At 50.4% G+C, this 14,481-nt stretch overlaps 7 protein-coding genes and 1 non-coding gene across 8 annotated transcripts; 5 read left to right on the top strand and 3 right to left on the bottom strand.

Annotated features, from left to right (window-relative positions):
• Positions 1 to 3,391: 3,391 nt before the first annotated feature.
• BCR37DRAFT_347438 (aquaporin-like protein) lies at positions 3,392 to 4,268 on the top strand (the record flags this gene model as incomplete). The annotated part of the gene is made up of 2 exons (XM_040867769.1): positions 3,392 to 3,630; positions 3,680 to 4,268. Coding segments are annotated over 2 exons (828 nt in total), but the record flags the coding sequence as incomplete, so codon positions are not given.
• An 881-nt stretch (positions 4,269 to 5,149) lies between these two features.
• Positions 5,150 to 5,242, top strand: BCR37DRAFT_t27. Its single transcript has one exon. It is a non-coding gene; the product is annotated as a tRNA-Met (tRNA).
• Positions 5,243 to 6,179: 937 nt separating this feature from the next.
• BCR37DRAFT_379902 (Six-hairpin glycosidase-like protein) lies at positions 6,180 to 8,182 on the bottom strand. Its single transcript, XM_040869370.1, has one exon. The coding sequence runs from the start codon at positions 7,830 to 7,832 to the stop codon at positions 6,252 to 6,254; it is 1,581 nt and encodes a 526-aa protein (XP_040725124.1). The 5' UTR covers positions 7,833 to 8,182; the 3' UTR covers positions 6,180 to 6,251.
• Positions 8,183 to 8,287: 105 nt separating this feature from the next.
• Positions 8,288 to 8,647, top strand: BCR37DRAFT_393034 (vacuolar ATP synthase subunit F; the record flags this gene model as incomplete). The annotated part of the gene is made up of 1 exon (XM_040871240.1): positions 8,288 to 8,647. One exon carries the CDS (start codon positions 8,288 to 8,290, stop codon positions 8,645 to 8,647), a length of 360 nt encoding a protein of 119 aa, XP_040725123.1.
• A 21-nt stretch (positions 8,648 to 8,668) lies between these two features.
• BCR37DRAFT_379899 (uncharacterized protein) lies at positions 8,669 to 9,988 on the bottom strand. The gene has a single exon (XM_040869369.1). The coding sequence runs from the start codon at positions 9,951 to 9,953 to the stop codon at positions 8,685 to 8,687; it is 1,269 nt and encodes a 422-aa protein (XP_040725122.1). The 5' UTR covers positions 9,954 to 9,988; the 3' UTR covers positions 8,669 to 8,684.
• Positions 9,989 to 10,105: 117 nt separating this feature from the next.
• Positions 10,106 to 11,926, top strand: BCR37DRAFT_387473 (Sds3-like-domain-containing protein; the record flags this gene model as incomplete). Its single annotated transcript, XM_040870539.1, has 1 exon — positions 10,106 to 11,926. One exon carries the CDS (start codon positions 10,106 to 10,108, stop codon positions 11,924 to 11,926), a length of 1,821 nt encoding a protein of 606 aa, XP_040725121.1.
• A 22-nt stretch (positions 11,927 to 11,948) lies between these two features.
• BCR37DRAFT_347488 (peptidase C14, caspase domain-containing protein) lies at positions 11,949 to 12,898 on the bottom strand (the record flags this gene model as incomplete). The annotated part of the gene is made up of 2 exons (XM_040867772.1): positions 11,949 to 12,760; positions 12,796 to 12,898. The coding sequence occupies 2 exons, from the start codon at positions 12,896 to 12,898 to the stop codon at positions 11,949 to 11,951; spliced, it is 915 nt and encodes a 304-aa protein (XP_040725120.1).
• A 48-nt stretch (positions 12,899 to 12,946) lies between these two features.
• BCR37DRAFT_379896 (uncharacterized protein) lies at positions 12,947 to 13,657 on the top strand. The gene is made up of 2 exons (XM_040869368.1): positions 12,947 to 13,521; positions 13,561 to 13,657. Exons 1-2 carry the CDS (start codon positions 13,025 to 13,027, stop codon positions 13,628 to 13,630), a joined length of 567 nt encoding a protein of 188 aa, XP_040725119.1. The 5' UTR covers positions 12,947 to 13,024; the 3' UTR covers positions 13,631 to 13,657.
• The last annotated feature ends 824 nt before the right edge of the window (positions 13,658 to 14,481 follow it).

Raw genomic sequence — 14,481 nt, 5'->3', positions numbered from 1 at the left:
AAGGCACGGACAGCGGTCAAGCAAATGCAAGCAGTGGCAGTGGCACTGTTTAGAGCACCGTTTTATAGTGCAACTCTGCGCTTTTCCTGCGCATTTCAAATTGGCCCAGGGGGCCCTAACCCAGACAATTCGCGACGCGCCAGTTCGCGTCTTGCTGTTGTCCTCAAGTATCTTCACATCTATCACAACTCAAAAAGGAAGGCAAGACACGCCTGACACTGTCGTGAAATATGCCACGCCCACTAGACCCTCTTGTCGCGCACAACTTCCACTTGAAAGGGCCATCGACCGGCGCATCTTCTCAGGCCACTTGTAAACATTGTGGCCAGACCAGAGCCAGAGAAGCACTCCGCCTGAAGGATCACCTCAAGATTTGTGAGGCATATCAGAATCGGGAAAGACACAAGCAGGAAACCTTACCTCTTATTTCTTCTACGAGCGGAGATCTTGCACAGCTACAAAAATTGGCTGCCGATGTGTGCTTTGAAGACAATAGGCCCCTTTCAATGTGGACCACACCTGCAATGCGGCGATTTCTTGCGAAATTAGCTCCAGCATTCAAGCCGCCCAGTGACACCTTGGTGCGACGCAAGCTGTTACCCAAAGCGTATACGACTTTGAAGCAAGAGGTGGATGAAATTCTTGCTCATTCTAAAGAAATACAGCTTAGCATTGATGGCAGCACTGATGTCAGAGGATATGGCATGACCAGCATATCTCTCGTCCACGAAAAGGGTTGCTTCACGCTCGAAACAAAAGAAGTTTCCACCCACAATGATGGGGCACAACAACAATTTAAATGGCTCAAAGCGAAAGCTCTTTCCATCACCCAGGGCGATCTGAGCCGTCTCAGTTCTATTGCATTCGACACTTGTGCAACACAATTGAAGGTCTTTCATCTCTTCGAAGCTGACGACGACTTCAGGCATGTCTTCATCGTCAGATGTGATGCCCATGGTATTGCCTTGTTCATTCAAGACATTCTCAAGTCTCCCGAGTGTGATAGCGCTAGGAAGACGGCACAGCTTCTTGTCAATCAAATAACCAAGAAGAAGGCTATGCTCTCTCTTCTCAAGGAGAAACAAGAGGGCGTCTACGGAAAGGTCAAAGTACTCTCAAACATGTGTGATACTAAATGGGCAACCTTTCTTGATCTGTTTGAATCAATCATGAGATCTCGCAGCGCATTGGTTGACCTGGTTCAAGATGAAAGATGCACACTGGATAGTGAAACGCGCGAGGCGGTGGCAAACGTCTCGTTCTGGAAAACCATTAACGACATGATTGCCATCTTGAAGCCTATCAACACGGAGTTAGTGCTTGCCCAAGGTCAAACGGCAACGATGGAGAAAGTTCTTCCTCGCTGGTATCGGTTGAGAGACAACCTCAAAGCTCTTCATGGCAAAAATAGCCTTCAAATCATGCAACTCGTGAAAGGCAACAACGCGTGGAGGAAGTCGCCGCGCTCAATCACAGGTTGGAAGGAGCGGTTCGTCCGACAAACGAACAAGCACCATGTGGCGGCCTTCTTCCTCGACCCTAATACCAAGGAGAAGCCTGACAATGATCAACTAAAATTGATTGAAGCAGCATTTCTGTCAGTCGCTCCTAGCCTGCTTGATGCTGCATCGATGATGAGGAGCTTCATGGCATTCTTGCAGAAGACGGCTCCATTTGAATCCACTGAGCAATGTTGGCAAATGTTTGGTACTGATATGAAGTTCTTTTGGGCCAGACATACTCTCGGAAACGAGGACAATCTGCTTGCTAATTACGCAAAACGCTTGAGTACAACAACAGCCAGTACCGTGACATCGGAACGCTCATTTTCGGCACTCAAGATTGTACAGCATCGCTTGCGCAATCGCCTCAGTCTCGAGCACGTTGACCAGCTCATGTTTGTGCACTTCAACTCCAAGACACTGAGAAATAGCACAACCAAGAAGCGTTCAGTGGTCGACATTGACGACTGTGCGACTGTCGATGCCGGTATTGACAGTGAAGATGCTGCTCTGAGAAGAGATGAGGCCATGGCCGTTGTGGACGCGTGGGCTGATTATTTCGAATTGACTGATCCAATCACTGCTTCGCTTGAAGGGCAAGATATTGACGTCGACAGTGACAGCGACGATGATTCCAACGATCCAGATGAAGATCCCATGCTCTGGAATTGGGCGCAGACCGTATGGCGATCCGCGCGCTGCTTTGCGAGTGAGCAATGGACATTTGGAGTCGACAAGAGTACCACGATAGTTGACTCACATAGCAATTTTGATCATAGGTCCAATCGTAGAGCGCGTTTTTCGAATAAAGCGAATACGGGCCGTTGGTGACGGTACATGAGCTCTTCCTGAATGGGTGGATGGGCATTTGACGTCTACAATTGAGACACTGAGCGAGCTATCGGCTCAGTCACCTATATCAGATGGATCCATCCAGTTATTGCTCGACACTGAGTCGACAGACTCTTGCCTGTTCTCATCCGGCGGGTCGAGTTTTTTGTCATTGACCTTGTAACCGTCAGAATGGATCCGTACAAATGTATAGCTCATGGAGAGGTCCATGAACAGATCATTGTAACGGATCTGCTCTTATACTCCTTGGCTTTGTAGCATTTGTTTGGGTGCTCGTCCATCTCAAGTGCAAATCAAGTGCCACCAACCAGTCGATGCGCAGGTTTGAGTGGCAGCATCCACCACGCAGCTGGTATCGCAGGGTGCAGTTCCAATTCAGCTAAGTCTCCTAGCACGATCAAAGGACAGGATCTTTGGTACCCACCGCCCTTCCATAGACGCACAGCGAGGTGCAAACTGCGTCATCCGTGGCATCTGCGGGAACGAATGAGCGAAGCAGAAGGCACAGTAGCCGCTGAGATCTTATCTAGCCAGTCCGCTGCACACAGCCTGGCCTAGTGACACTGACACACTGACACGGTCACACAGGTGACAGGTCATAGGTATCGCTGCCGCTCTCTAGATCATCGGCCCCTTTTTAGTGCGGCCGAAAGCCGGAATGATCGGATCCATGGCCGTGGGCCATGAATGAAATCATAATGAAAGTTTGACGTAAATGACAGCCTTCAAGATCTGCCAACTTTGCCAACCTGTGACAAAGACCAACCTTCTAAGTCACTCACATTGAGCATAGGTCAAAAGCTCCGTCAAAGCTCAAGACATATGCCAGGAGCAGAAGACTCAAGAACAGATGCAGCCCGCAGGGTAGATTCACAAGTATATGATCGCCAAGGAAACCGTTCAGACTCGAATACGTGTATGAGACGCATGAAGGACGAGGAGAGCACATCGGGACTTACCAATTCGCAAGACTCTTCGTCGCGTGCCCGGGCACAACAAAAAAAGCGCCATCGGACTATCAGGTTTTGCCTGATTGGATCAAGAACGAGCTTGTTGCTGGTATGGCGGAGTTCGTCGGTACTGTCCTCTCTCTCATGTTTGCCCTTGGAGGCTGTAATGTTGCAAACGTGCCAGCGTCACCCAGTGGGAATACTACTGTAAGTTCATCATCCGGCACAGATACTGGCATTCTACTCTATATCGCGCTTTGTTTCGGGTTCTCGCTGACAGTCAACGCATGGGTCTTCTTCCGCATTAGCGGGGGCCTGTTCAATCCGTAAGATCGAGCACTTTTCATTCATGTCCATCAAGCTGACTTACGATAGAGCAGTATCCTTTGCACTCTGCCTAATCGGCAGCATCACGCCGCTGCGTATGGTTTTGCTGACCATTGCACAGTTTCTTGGTGGTATTGCAGCTGCGGCAATCGTTGATGCGCTCTCACCCGGGGCTCTCAATGTGTCTGTATCTTTATCGCAGGGAACTAGCACGGTTCAGGGTCTTTTCCTGGAGATGTTCTTGACTATCATGCTTGTTTTCACTATCATCATGTTGGCAGCTGAGAAGCACAAAGCTACATTTGTGGCTCCTGTCGGCATTGGCTTGTCGCTCTTCATTGCACATCTATGGGGTCTCAAATGGACAGGCTGTGGTGCCAACCCTGCGCGCGCATTAGGACCGGCAGTGGTCAACACCCAGTTTGAGGGTTACTTTTGGATCTATTTTGCAGGCCCGTACATGGGAGGCGCAGTATCTGCCTTCTTCTACTGGGTTAACAAGCGACTCGATTTTGAAGAGGTCAACCCAGATCAAGATGATGACCCAACAATGCGTGCTGAACTCAACCGCGTTCTTGATGCACGAGAAGGGAAAGGCGAATCGAGCACCGCCGAATCTGGTAACAGACAGCGTTAGAAGGACCTAGCTATAGCTATATACGCAGCATTCTGGCATGTCAAAATGATAGCCTTGTGTTTGACTTCATGCAATGATTCGTCACATTGCATGCTATTCAAAAGGAGCTAGGTATACCAAATAGCCATCTGAATATCGGACACCCCCTTCTGGAGCCCTCAACTTGCTCTTTTTTTTCCCGTTGTCTTACATACCTACTCCTCTCAGGACTCTATGGCCTATATAGGAACTCAGCGGCACCGCCGCTTGTTCTGTCTTCGAAAGATACACGCCTCACGTGTATGGCTTTTCCAATACTTGTCCTCGCGCGCAACGGATTGCGGCACTTCCTGTTTCGTCATTGTTGGCGATCTGGCCTAAGCCGATATTTGTTTATATAGCGGGCAACACCGCTGTTGGAGGGCCAGTAGAGGCCCCAACTTGCTCTTCGGACGCACCAGCCTTCACCATGAACCCCTCACCCCGCTAGACGAGGTGACCACGTCGAACTGTTCCCAGGTCGGACAGCCAGACAAATCCATTGCGCGCGAGGACAGGTATTGGAAAAGCCATACACGTGAGGCGTGTATCTTTCAAAGACAGTAAAAGTGACTATGCCGCTGAGTTCCTATATAAGCCATAGAGTCCTGAGAGGAGTAGAATGTAAGACAACGGAACAGAATTAAAAGAAAACAGTGCGAGACTGGCTGCCGGTGTGAAATCCTCGGTGAGTGCTTATGTCTTATATATATGTCTTTCAATGCTATAGACTACAGCTATGGTTGGATAAATAGCTTATGTAAGCAAAAATTGTTTCAACATTCATATATTATAAGACAAATGTCCTGGGAAAGATTATCTGGCTCAACGGGCTTCCAAACGGAAGATCAAGAGTTCGAAACGCTTGCTTGGTCTAGTCGGTTATGACGTTGGTCTCATATTGCGCAATGTGCTGTGATATCTGAAGGTCGTGAGTTCGATTCTCACAGCGAGCACTTTTTGTCGTTGCCACTTGTGACCGTCAATACATGTCTTGAACCCTTACGATAAGCTGCGGCCGCTGCCAGTGCCAAACCTCGACCCTTGCAAAAGTTCCCAAGTGTATGGTTCTCTCTGTGCCAATGCTGCACTCTTTAGGCCTTACAAGCATGGCATTCTTGATATGTACTCAGCAGATGGAGTCTATCCGCAGACTATTCAGTCTCATCGAAAAGCATCCCTTCTTTTTGGTGTGTCGGTGTTTGAGGGATTCCTCGTCGTGGCACAATGCCAGCTTATTGTGGTCTTAACGGCTTCGAGACGCAATCGACATCCCGCTAATTTTGCCCTTGCAGCAAAGTCGTACTTGCTGTCACTTATCTTTAGCGTTGTCGCGGCTAGATCGCGACGGCAGTAGGTACAGACTACTTGGGTTGTTGATTGCTGGACGTGACTGACTCTTGGAAGTTAGAGACATGGCGCGAATGCAGAATTGGCACATCCGGCCGTGAAATCAAATCCAATCAAATTCAGGGGTACGCCTACCCAACGTGGAGCAAGTTGCCAGCAACAGCGACGAGATAGACGGTCAACCTGACCATGGAGCAGTAGACGCATCAGGGAGGATGATCAAAGTAACACTCATCCTGCCCCCTGTTTTTTTTTCTGCCAAAAAGAGTCTGCACAAGCAACCATGTCTTCTGCCATCCCCGCTATCGCCCCGTCGACACGTCCTCGTGACGACGGTAGTGTTGACGAGGATGTTCGCTCACGGCAGCACATCAACCCCGATGTCGACAAGTCCAATTGGGAGCGCATGGTCGAAAGAGGCCCCGAAAGACGCAAGCTCAGCGGGATGAGTTGCTTGAAAACCTTGAAAATACAGTCAAGGCCTGGCAGGCAAATGAACCGCGTCGCTAAGCGGTTCATCGAAATAGCAAGTATCGTAACCACTTCTTGAGTTGCTTTATATCATATTAATACTAGTAGCAATGCCATAACGCTGAAAATACACAAAAAGGTCTCTCAGAGCCAAAGAACAAGGCCCAAGACAGCAACACTGCTCAATACTGAAGCATGCAAACGTCCCGTTGCCATAGATGATGCAGGAACAGCTCCAATTGCTGCATTCGCAATTGCAACTGGTACGCCTGTTGCAGCACCAATCACGCCACCTGTCACATTGGCAGCGACACCACTCGCAAGCGCCAATGTCAATCCCGTACTGGCATCTGCGGTCCCAGCGCCAATGCGTCCATTCGACACGGCATTCCCAGGGACACCCACCGCAAAGCTATACGACAACTGTCCAGCCCTTGCACGCGCAGCCGAAACAAACGCTGCATACGACCATGTCAAGTCTCGAGCGCCTTGTTGAATGCCTGTTGTGCGATTGATTTGTTCAGACATGCTAAAATTTGCACCGACGTAGCGTTGTTGGAGTGCAAGGAAGCGGTCTGCATACCGACCAAACGCAGCCGTTAGACTTGGCAAGTCACTTGCACTGACAGAGGCGGAGATGTTGAGTTTTTTGTAAAAATTGCGGTTAATATCGTTGACTTGTACTGCGGCATTCGCTTGCTTGAGTTCTGTTGCTGCAAGATATAGTGTTTCTGCAACGGCAGACATGCATAGAAACCATGGATTGCCTTGTGAAGACTGGATGCCGTCATACACATCTGAAGGGTACCTGCCAATCAAGGGTGTTGACCCGGAGATATTGTATAGGCCAGTCATTTCATCAATCAGAGTGGCTGTAGAAGCAAGCACCTTGTCGTTGGATGGACGGTAGCGATGCGAGCCGTGAATAGCGCCGAGCAAATTACCACAGTCGGTACCAGTCGGTTTTGTGCTATTGAGCATGGACATGAAGGTGCCTGTCGAGCTGCTATTCCAAAATGTATCGAGGTAGCTACCAAGCTGCACTTCTTGTGCTGCGTAATACTCGCTCTTGAAGACAGATGCACCGTCTGCCAGTGCGCGCGCTTGAACCATGGCGGTGAAGAAGTGTGTACCATTGCGCTCCTCCCACAAATCAAAGCCTGGTGCTTTCCAGTTGGCAGCGACGTAATCCAAGTCTGGCTTGACGACGGTATCTAGCACATTCTTGATGTATGCAGCATCTGTTTGTGTGGATAGGTAGCCAAGAATAGCAATCGCTCGGAGTGCTGGTCCATCTCGCTGTGGTCTGCCCCAGGGATCATTAAAGGCCGTGCCATTCATGTAGTACTTGGGTTCAGCGAGTCCACCGGTAGAAAAGTTGCCAGATAGAGTGACCAGACGTTGAAGGTCGTATTCATTCTTGATGTATTGTCGGATGAATGCATCCAAAGACTTGTCGCCTGATGCGTACTGGTTGATGATGGTTCGCATGGTCAGTGCCGAGTCTCTGGTCCATTGGTAGTAGTAGTTTTGACCACCCGATTCACCAGGTCTTGCTGTATCGCGAGCAAGTGAGGCTGCAATGACGCCTGGAAAGTCGACGGAGTTTTTGGCGATGCCTGATAGTGCGGCGTTCGTCTGTGCCGTGACATAGTCGTTGAGGGAGAGGTCTTGCGGTGCTGCTGCAACGAGGCCAAGAAGGCCAGCCAAAAAGAGTGGTAGCATCTGTTTGATGAGTGTGTCTGCCACTGTCTGGGTGGAGGCTGCTTATAGCTGGAGTCGGAGTCGCGGTGGCCCGAGGAATTCTGCTCCATCGCGTCGTACTACAAGTTGTGACAATACACAACACTCTCAACACTACACTACAGTGCTACAGCTACACCGAGTAGTGCGTGAGTAATGCTTCTGAGTATTTTGTGGCAGTTGCCTCTTTGGTGGCAACGGGCGACTCGGTTTCCGGATTGGGCAGCCAGCAATGCGACAGGTCAGATAATAGCAGCAGCAGAATGCACAGTCACATCTGAGCAGTTTTGACGAGAGACAGTAGTAGAAGCATGCCCATATACAGATATCAAGTATATCTGTAGGGTAGAATTGATGTGGTACTAGCAGCCGCAGACTGAAACTACTTCTACCTGTAGATGACGAGTCGACGACGACAACCACAACCACAACTACAAATGTCCTCAGCTAAAGAAAATGCAGCGCGCGTCTTGATTGCTTCCATTGCTGATGAAGACACTACCACAGGTCTCCTCCTCGCTGGCACTGGCCAAAAAACAAGCGGCTCACAAAACTTCCTCATCGTCTCTGGCAGCACGCCGGTCGAGACAATTGAAAAGACGTTTGACAACTTTGTCAATGAGCGAGATGATGTCGCCATCCTCCTCATCAATCAGCATATTGCAGAGCAGATCAGGCCGCGGCTTGATCAATACACAAAGGCATTCCCTGCTGTCTTGGAAATTCCCAGCAAGGAACACCCATACGACCCAGACAAAGACTCCGTTATGAAGCGTGTCCAGGTATGTGTATGCTAGCATCTCACAACTAACGTTAGAAACTATTTGGTGATGTCTAACCCTCAACTTTACGATACACGGCAGCTCTCGCCTTACTCCTAGCAAGTGATCCCTTACTCTTCTTCTTTTTCCTTGCGCCATCCGGCTTACTCGCACGCTCTCCCTCTAGTGCCAGCTCCTTTTGCAACAGCTTGAGCTTTGCCGCTGCTTGTGACCCCATCAAATTCTTGACACGCCCAAGCTTTGCCTTGTCGCGCGGCTTCAAGTTTGGGTTGGTGATTTGATCGCGCTCTTTTTGCTCAGACTTGTGCTTACTTGGCATCTTGGTGGCTCGCGTTACTCGCAACTTGCGGCCCTTCTCACCAAGCTTCTTTTCATTGAGAAGTAGAGCATTCTGCACGGAAGATGCATCCTTGAATTGCACATACGCAAAGCCCTTGCCGACATTCGTCTTGCGATCCCGAATAATGCGAACCGACTCAATCTCTCCGGCAACACTAAAGTGCTTCCACAATGGTTCCTCCTTCGCTTCAAATGGCAAGCTCCCAACAAAGACACACTTCTTATTCTCATGCGCAGCAGGATGCGCAACGCTGTCCACGCGAATATGCTTTTCTAGGAAAACACTGCCGTTCAGGGAGAGTGCTTTGCGTGCTGCTTCTGGATCATTGTAGACGATGTAGGCATTGGCTGTATCGCGTTCTGGATGGAATTTGCCTTGCACGAAAGCCACTTTTCTGGGTAGAAGCTCTGAAAAAGCAATAGAGCGGAATCGAATGCTGAGGACACGACCATGTTGGCTGAAGAGTGCTTTGAGTTGTTTGAAGGTGGTGTGAGAGGTGATGACAGTGGTGGGCAAGTTGCCGCAAAAGACGGTAGATTGTGCCTTGTTGAGTTCCTTGTCTTGACGCTGCTGAGACTCATGCACGAGATTGTCGCCGGCCGGCATCTCTTCACCCTCAGAGTCAGACACAGAACCAGAGTCAGACACAGAACCAGAGTCAGACACAGAACCAGACGCAGGCTCTACAGGGGTCGGTTCATGGGTCGCCTTTTTCGCAACAGGCTCATCACTTGCTGCCAGTTTCGACATGTACAAATCTTCCAGCAAGACATCATCGCGCTTCCGTTTCTGCTTCTTGCGCTTCTCCTTGACGGGTACCTCGACTGCCTCTTCTTCACTTGCTGCGGGTTCTGGTGCTTGCTCGACTGTTTGTGTGGGCTGTTCTACGTGAAGGAAGCGGTCCTTTTTGGGTGCTGCCTTGATGGGTCCTGCACTGGCGGCAAACAAGTCTGCGATAGTCTTGTCGATGGCCGTGTCCATGATGCAGTCGAGTAATAAATGTATAGCTAGATGTATAGCTCGTCGCTGGATATAAATCTTCTTGCGTGGGAGAAAGCAGCAGCAGCAGACCACCACCACCTGGCAACCTGCCCTCTCACCAACTCACTCAAGACACTCAGCAAGGCGCATCCATGGAAGAGGCACCCGCCGCAGCCTCACCATCGCGCGGCACCCTCTTCTCTGATGACGGCAAGTCTCTCACTCCAGAATCACAAGCCTCCACGCAACACCTCGATGAACACGACGACGAGCTAGAGGAAGAAGAGGAGGAGGAGGACGAAGCGTCTGGGCAAGGGTCTGTGGCTGAAGACGAAGACGTACAAGAAAACGACAGCGTCATGCAGGATGTCGAGATCCCAGATGACCTAGACAACTTGTCTGCCTCTGAGCACGATCATCAGGACTCAGAGGCCGGATCAGACGCGGATGTAGAGGAGGTCGAAGAGCCATCGCCACAAGTCGAACCGGTTGCAGACATGGCCATCGATGTCGCTGATTCGCGCAAACGCAAGCGCTCAGCAGAAGTCTCACCCGGCCCCATGAATATGAAGCGGCTTGGTGGTATTACGCGGTACGATGAAGTCCTCTCAGATGATGACAATGAGAATGATACGGCAAATGAAATCAAGGATATTCTACTCGGCAAGGTCACGTCTCCCGACGCTGAAGACATGGAGGGCGATGTCGATGCAGAAGTCGAGCCCGAGGAAGCAGAGGAAGAGGCAGATGTGGAGGTAGAGCCGGAAGCAGAGCAAGAAGGCGACGCAGACAGCGAAGCGGCGGAACGCGTGCGACATCGACAAGACGCCATGGCTGCGTTGCGCGACATTGAACAAGACTTTGCATCCTTACGGCAAAAACTATACAACGAACGTCTGCGACAAGTCGAAGCGGAGATTGCACTTGCAGAGAGCGGCGACCATCCAATACTCCAGGAGAAGGCAAATCAAAATGCTGCAAGGCATACAACGCGTCTGCAGCGCGCGAAAGTCCTCGTCGTGTCGCGTCGCAAGGAGATTGAAGTGGAGTACCAGGCTAAAAAGTGGATGGCGCACTCACAGTACGCGCAGGACCGTCAAAAGCTGCGTGCTGGATTGCTATCAAAAACATCGGCAGAATGGTTTCAGATTCATCGAGAGAAGCGCGTCATGGATATGGCAGTACCAGAGTATGGCTATGTCGTGCCCGAACGAAAGGCAACGCAGCTCAAGCACAGGCGCGATCACAATGCAGAGGTGGCCATCCTGGCGAGTGTCAAAAAGTACATTGGCTTTCCTTGTGCACCAGAAGTCTCTCAAGCTGCAGCGAAAGAAGTTGAATCAGATCTCGCAGAGATGGGCATCCAAAAGAAGTCACAACATGTCTCCATGTCGCAACATCTCGGACAGCATCATCATCACCACCATCATGCGCCAAAACCAACACACCATCACCACCACCATCATCATACGCATACGTCTGTCCATCCATCCCGCAATGCATCACCACAAGTCCACAGCAGTACGTTCGACTTTAACAAGGCCAAGGAGCCCTTCCCTTTTGCTATGCGTCCTCCTCAAACAGAGACAGCTAAACCGCGTACATCGTCCATCAACAGTCTGCTCAGCAGTGACAAGGAGCCACGGCTTCCCGCGCTGGGAGGTGGACGTCAAGAGGACAGCAACAAGCACTATGCGAATTACTGGCAAGAGCCAGCGAAAGGACCGCCAGCGTATCAATTTGGTAAACCCTTTGAACCAGCGCTTGGACAATCACAACCACAATCCGTACCGCCGTCTATGCCTCAGCATACTATCCTCGCGCATCCTCAAGCGCCCAAGGCCTCTCTTCCAGGACAAATGTATGGACACGGCTACCAGCATCAAGCCTATCAGCCGCAATTGCCCACATTCAGTCAGCAGGCCTTTGGCCCTCAACCACCGCCAGGCTTCAAACGTCTCTCGACTCCATAGTATAACAAATATGTACAGAAAACTACATGGTAAAGGCGACATTCATATTGATTGGGTGACACGCCGACATTTGTGGAATCTGCGTAAACTCGCCCTCCTTCATCTCGCGACGCAGATTGTTGAGGAGCTCCAGGAAGGACTGGTTGGGTTCCTTGAGCAAGGCATTTTTGAACGCATACGTCAATGCGCCTTGTGCCTGATCACAGATCGTTGCATCTGCTGAGGTTTGATCGTCCTTGCATCCCGTAAAGCAGATGACATCTGCAGCTGACGTTTTGGAAGCCTTGACGGCGTCGCCTTGACCATTGGCTTGCGAGATGGCAGCAAGCAATTTCTGCGTATCGGCACCTTCCGTATTGCCCTTCTTGAGCTGCTGACCGAGCTTGATCAAATCTTCGCCGGCATTCTTCATGAAATTTGGCTCGGAGATGACACCCTTGGGGGAGTAGAGGTATGGCAAGTCCATGATACTGCCAGAGTGGCAACAATCAAAGAGAGCAGTCAAGCGACAGCCTGCAGGCAAGGGCCTGACACAGATACTGTGGATCTCGTCATCGACAATTTGACCATTCTCCTGGTAATCCACAGGACACATGGTCTCGTCGTTGCCATCATCCTCATCGCCATCTTCATCCTCTTGACTTCCGCCGTGGCCAGAATAGGAGAGGAACAGGTCATCACCCGGCTTGGCACCACCCACCAGCCATCGCATTGCAGTCAGGATGTTTTCACGCGTTGGCTGACCCTTCTCGTTGGTCTGGTCGTCCGTCAAAACGACCATCTGGTCAGCCGAAAAGCCATAACGTTCAATGAGGAATTCCGCCATGTTGTGCACTGCAAGTTAGAAGGGTTTGAACATGAATTCATACCATCATTGATGCATCCGTTGAGCTCGCCGTCTGTGCCGAAATAGTTGATGCCAATCAACAAGGCTTTCTTTTGACCCGACAGATCAGATGGCACATACTGCATGCCTGGGCCAAACTGCGGTTAGTATCAGCAGGGAAGCGGATGACTTGCCTTTTGAGCACCGTGAGGGACATTGCGAGGTGGTTTGTACTGCTTCCCGTGCTTGGGCGGCTTGGGTGGACCAAGATAATGGAGATTGGCGAGGTTGGACCAGCTGGGTGGCAAGCCTTGCACAATACCAAAGTGGTTCGTGTTGCTGTTGTAACCTCCAAGGCCAACACCAGAGGTGAAGGTCTCCGTGTATGGCATCTGACCGTCCGTATAGCCATGGCTGGTGGCCCAAGACGTGCTGGATTCCCAGGTTTCGGTTGTGTGGGTCTCTTCGTACTCTTCGTACGCTTCCTCGTTGTGGTACTCGAATTCTTCAGACTCGTAGGCTTCTTCCTCTTCCTCTTCCTCTTCCTCTCCAGAGGCGACAACTTGATCTTCTTCGTCTTCCTCGTCTCCGGAAGCCACAATCTCTTCTTCTTCGTCTTCTTCATCGACATCTTCCTCATCGACTTCTTCCTCTTCTTCAGCTTCCTCTTCCTCTGCTTCCTCCTCCTCTTCTTCTTCCTCTTCCTCCTCCTCCTCCTCCTCCTCTTCTTCTTCTTCTTCTTCCTCCTCTTCCTCTTGTTCTTCCTCTTCTGCGTGTTAATTCAGTGATTTAGCAAGTGTCGGCTTACCTTCTTCTACTTCCTCTTCGGAGTCTTCAACATCATCTTCGTAGTCGCTCATCTTGTGTATCCTTTGTGAATAGATATACGCCTGAGGCAACAAATCGCGCGCCTAGGCGCTTTATATGTTGTTATCCCGTCAGGCAAGTACTGCAGAGTCCAGACTCAGTGCAAAGGCAGAAGCTGGAATTCTTGGAGACGTCCCAAAAGGGGTAGGCCAAATAAGCGTCGCTGATTCCGCGATCCTGGACCAGCTCTGAACTATTGCAATTGGTCTATTACTGCATCGATGCTGATGAGAAAGACCACGCAGCAGCCGTACGGTAGTCTCGACTCTGGCTCGCAGGCACATCACATTGACACTGCAAATACCAGCTCCAAGCATACTCGTAGCATATTGAGCATAGTCTCACTTGAGCTGGATGGAGTCACTGTAGAGTCCAGACAATATAGTCGAGGTTCTACGCTTTGCTTGACCTGTCAAATTGATTGCTGCTATCATGCGGCCCGTATCCCCAATCATCTTGTTGATTCTTGCATATTCCCCTGAATTGCGGGGGCCGTCGAATTGGGAGATTTGCCTGTTAAGCGAACCTGTCATCTGGAGCGCTCGAATCCATGGACTTCGCGTACAGACGCGACTCAATGTTCCGAGTTAACTCCCAGAGTCCCAGCTAGCAGCCTAGCATTACCGCAACCGAACTAGACGGCTAGCACAAAATCATCGATGTTGAACAATGTCGTCTTCAGTCGCGAGTGCGCGAGTCGTACAATAACCCTTCCATGGCCAGTAGCGAAGGAGACAAGACCATGCTGTCCAACTTCAACAAGCTGAGCTGCTCAGGTTGAGCACAACATTCACAAATAAAGAAGCAGACAATATGTCTATTATACCTAACGCTTGACGATGTACGCCAAAAGCACACACAT

This window comes from Protomyces lactucae-debilis, assembly GCF_002105105.1.
Source record: "Protomyces lactucae-debilis strain 12-1054 chromosome Unknown BCR37scaffold_10, whole genome shotgun sequence".
Classification (NCBI taxonomy): domain Eukaryota; kingdom Fungi; phylum Ascomycota; class Taphrinomycetes; order Taphrinales; family Protomycetaceae; genus Protomyces; species Protomyces lactucae-debilis.
The sequence above is the reverse complement of the archived record's forward strand: the minus strand, read 5'-3'. Positions and strand labels throughout refer to the sequence as shown.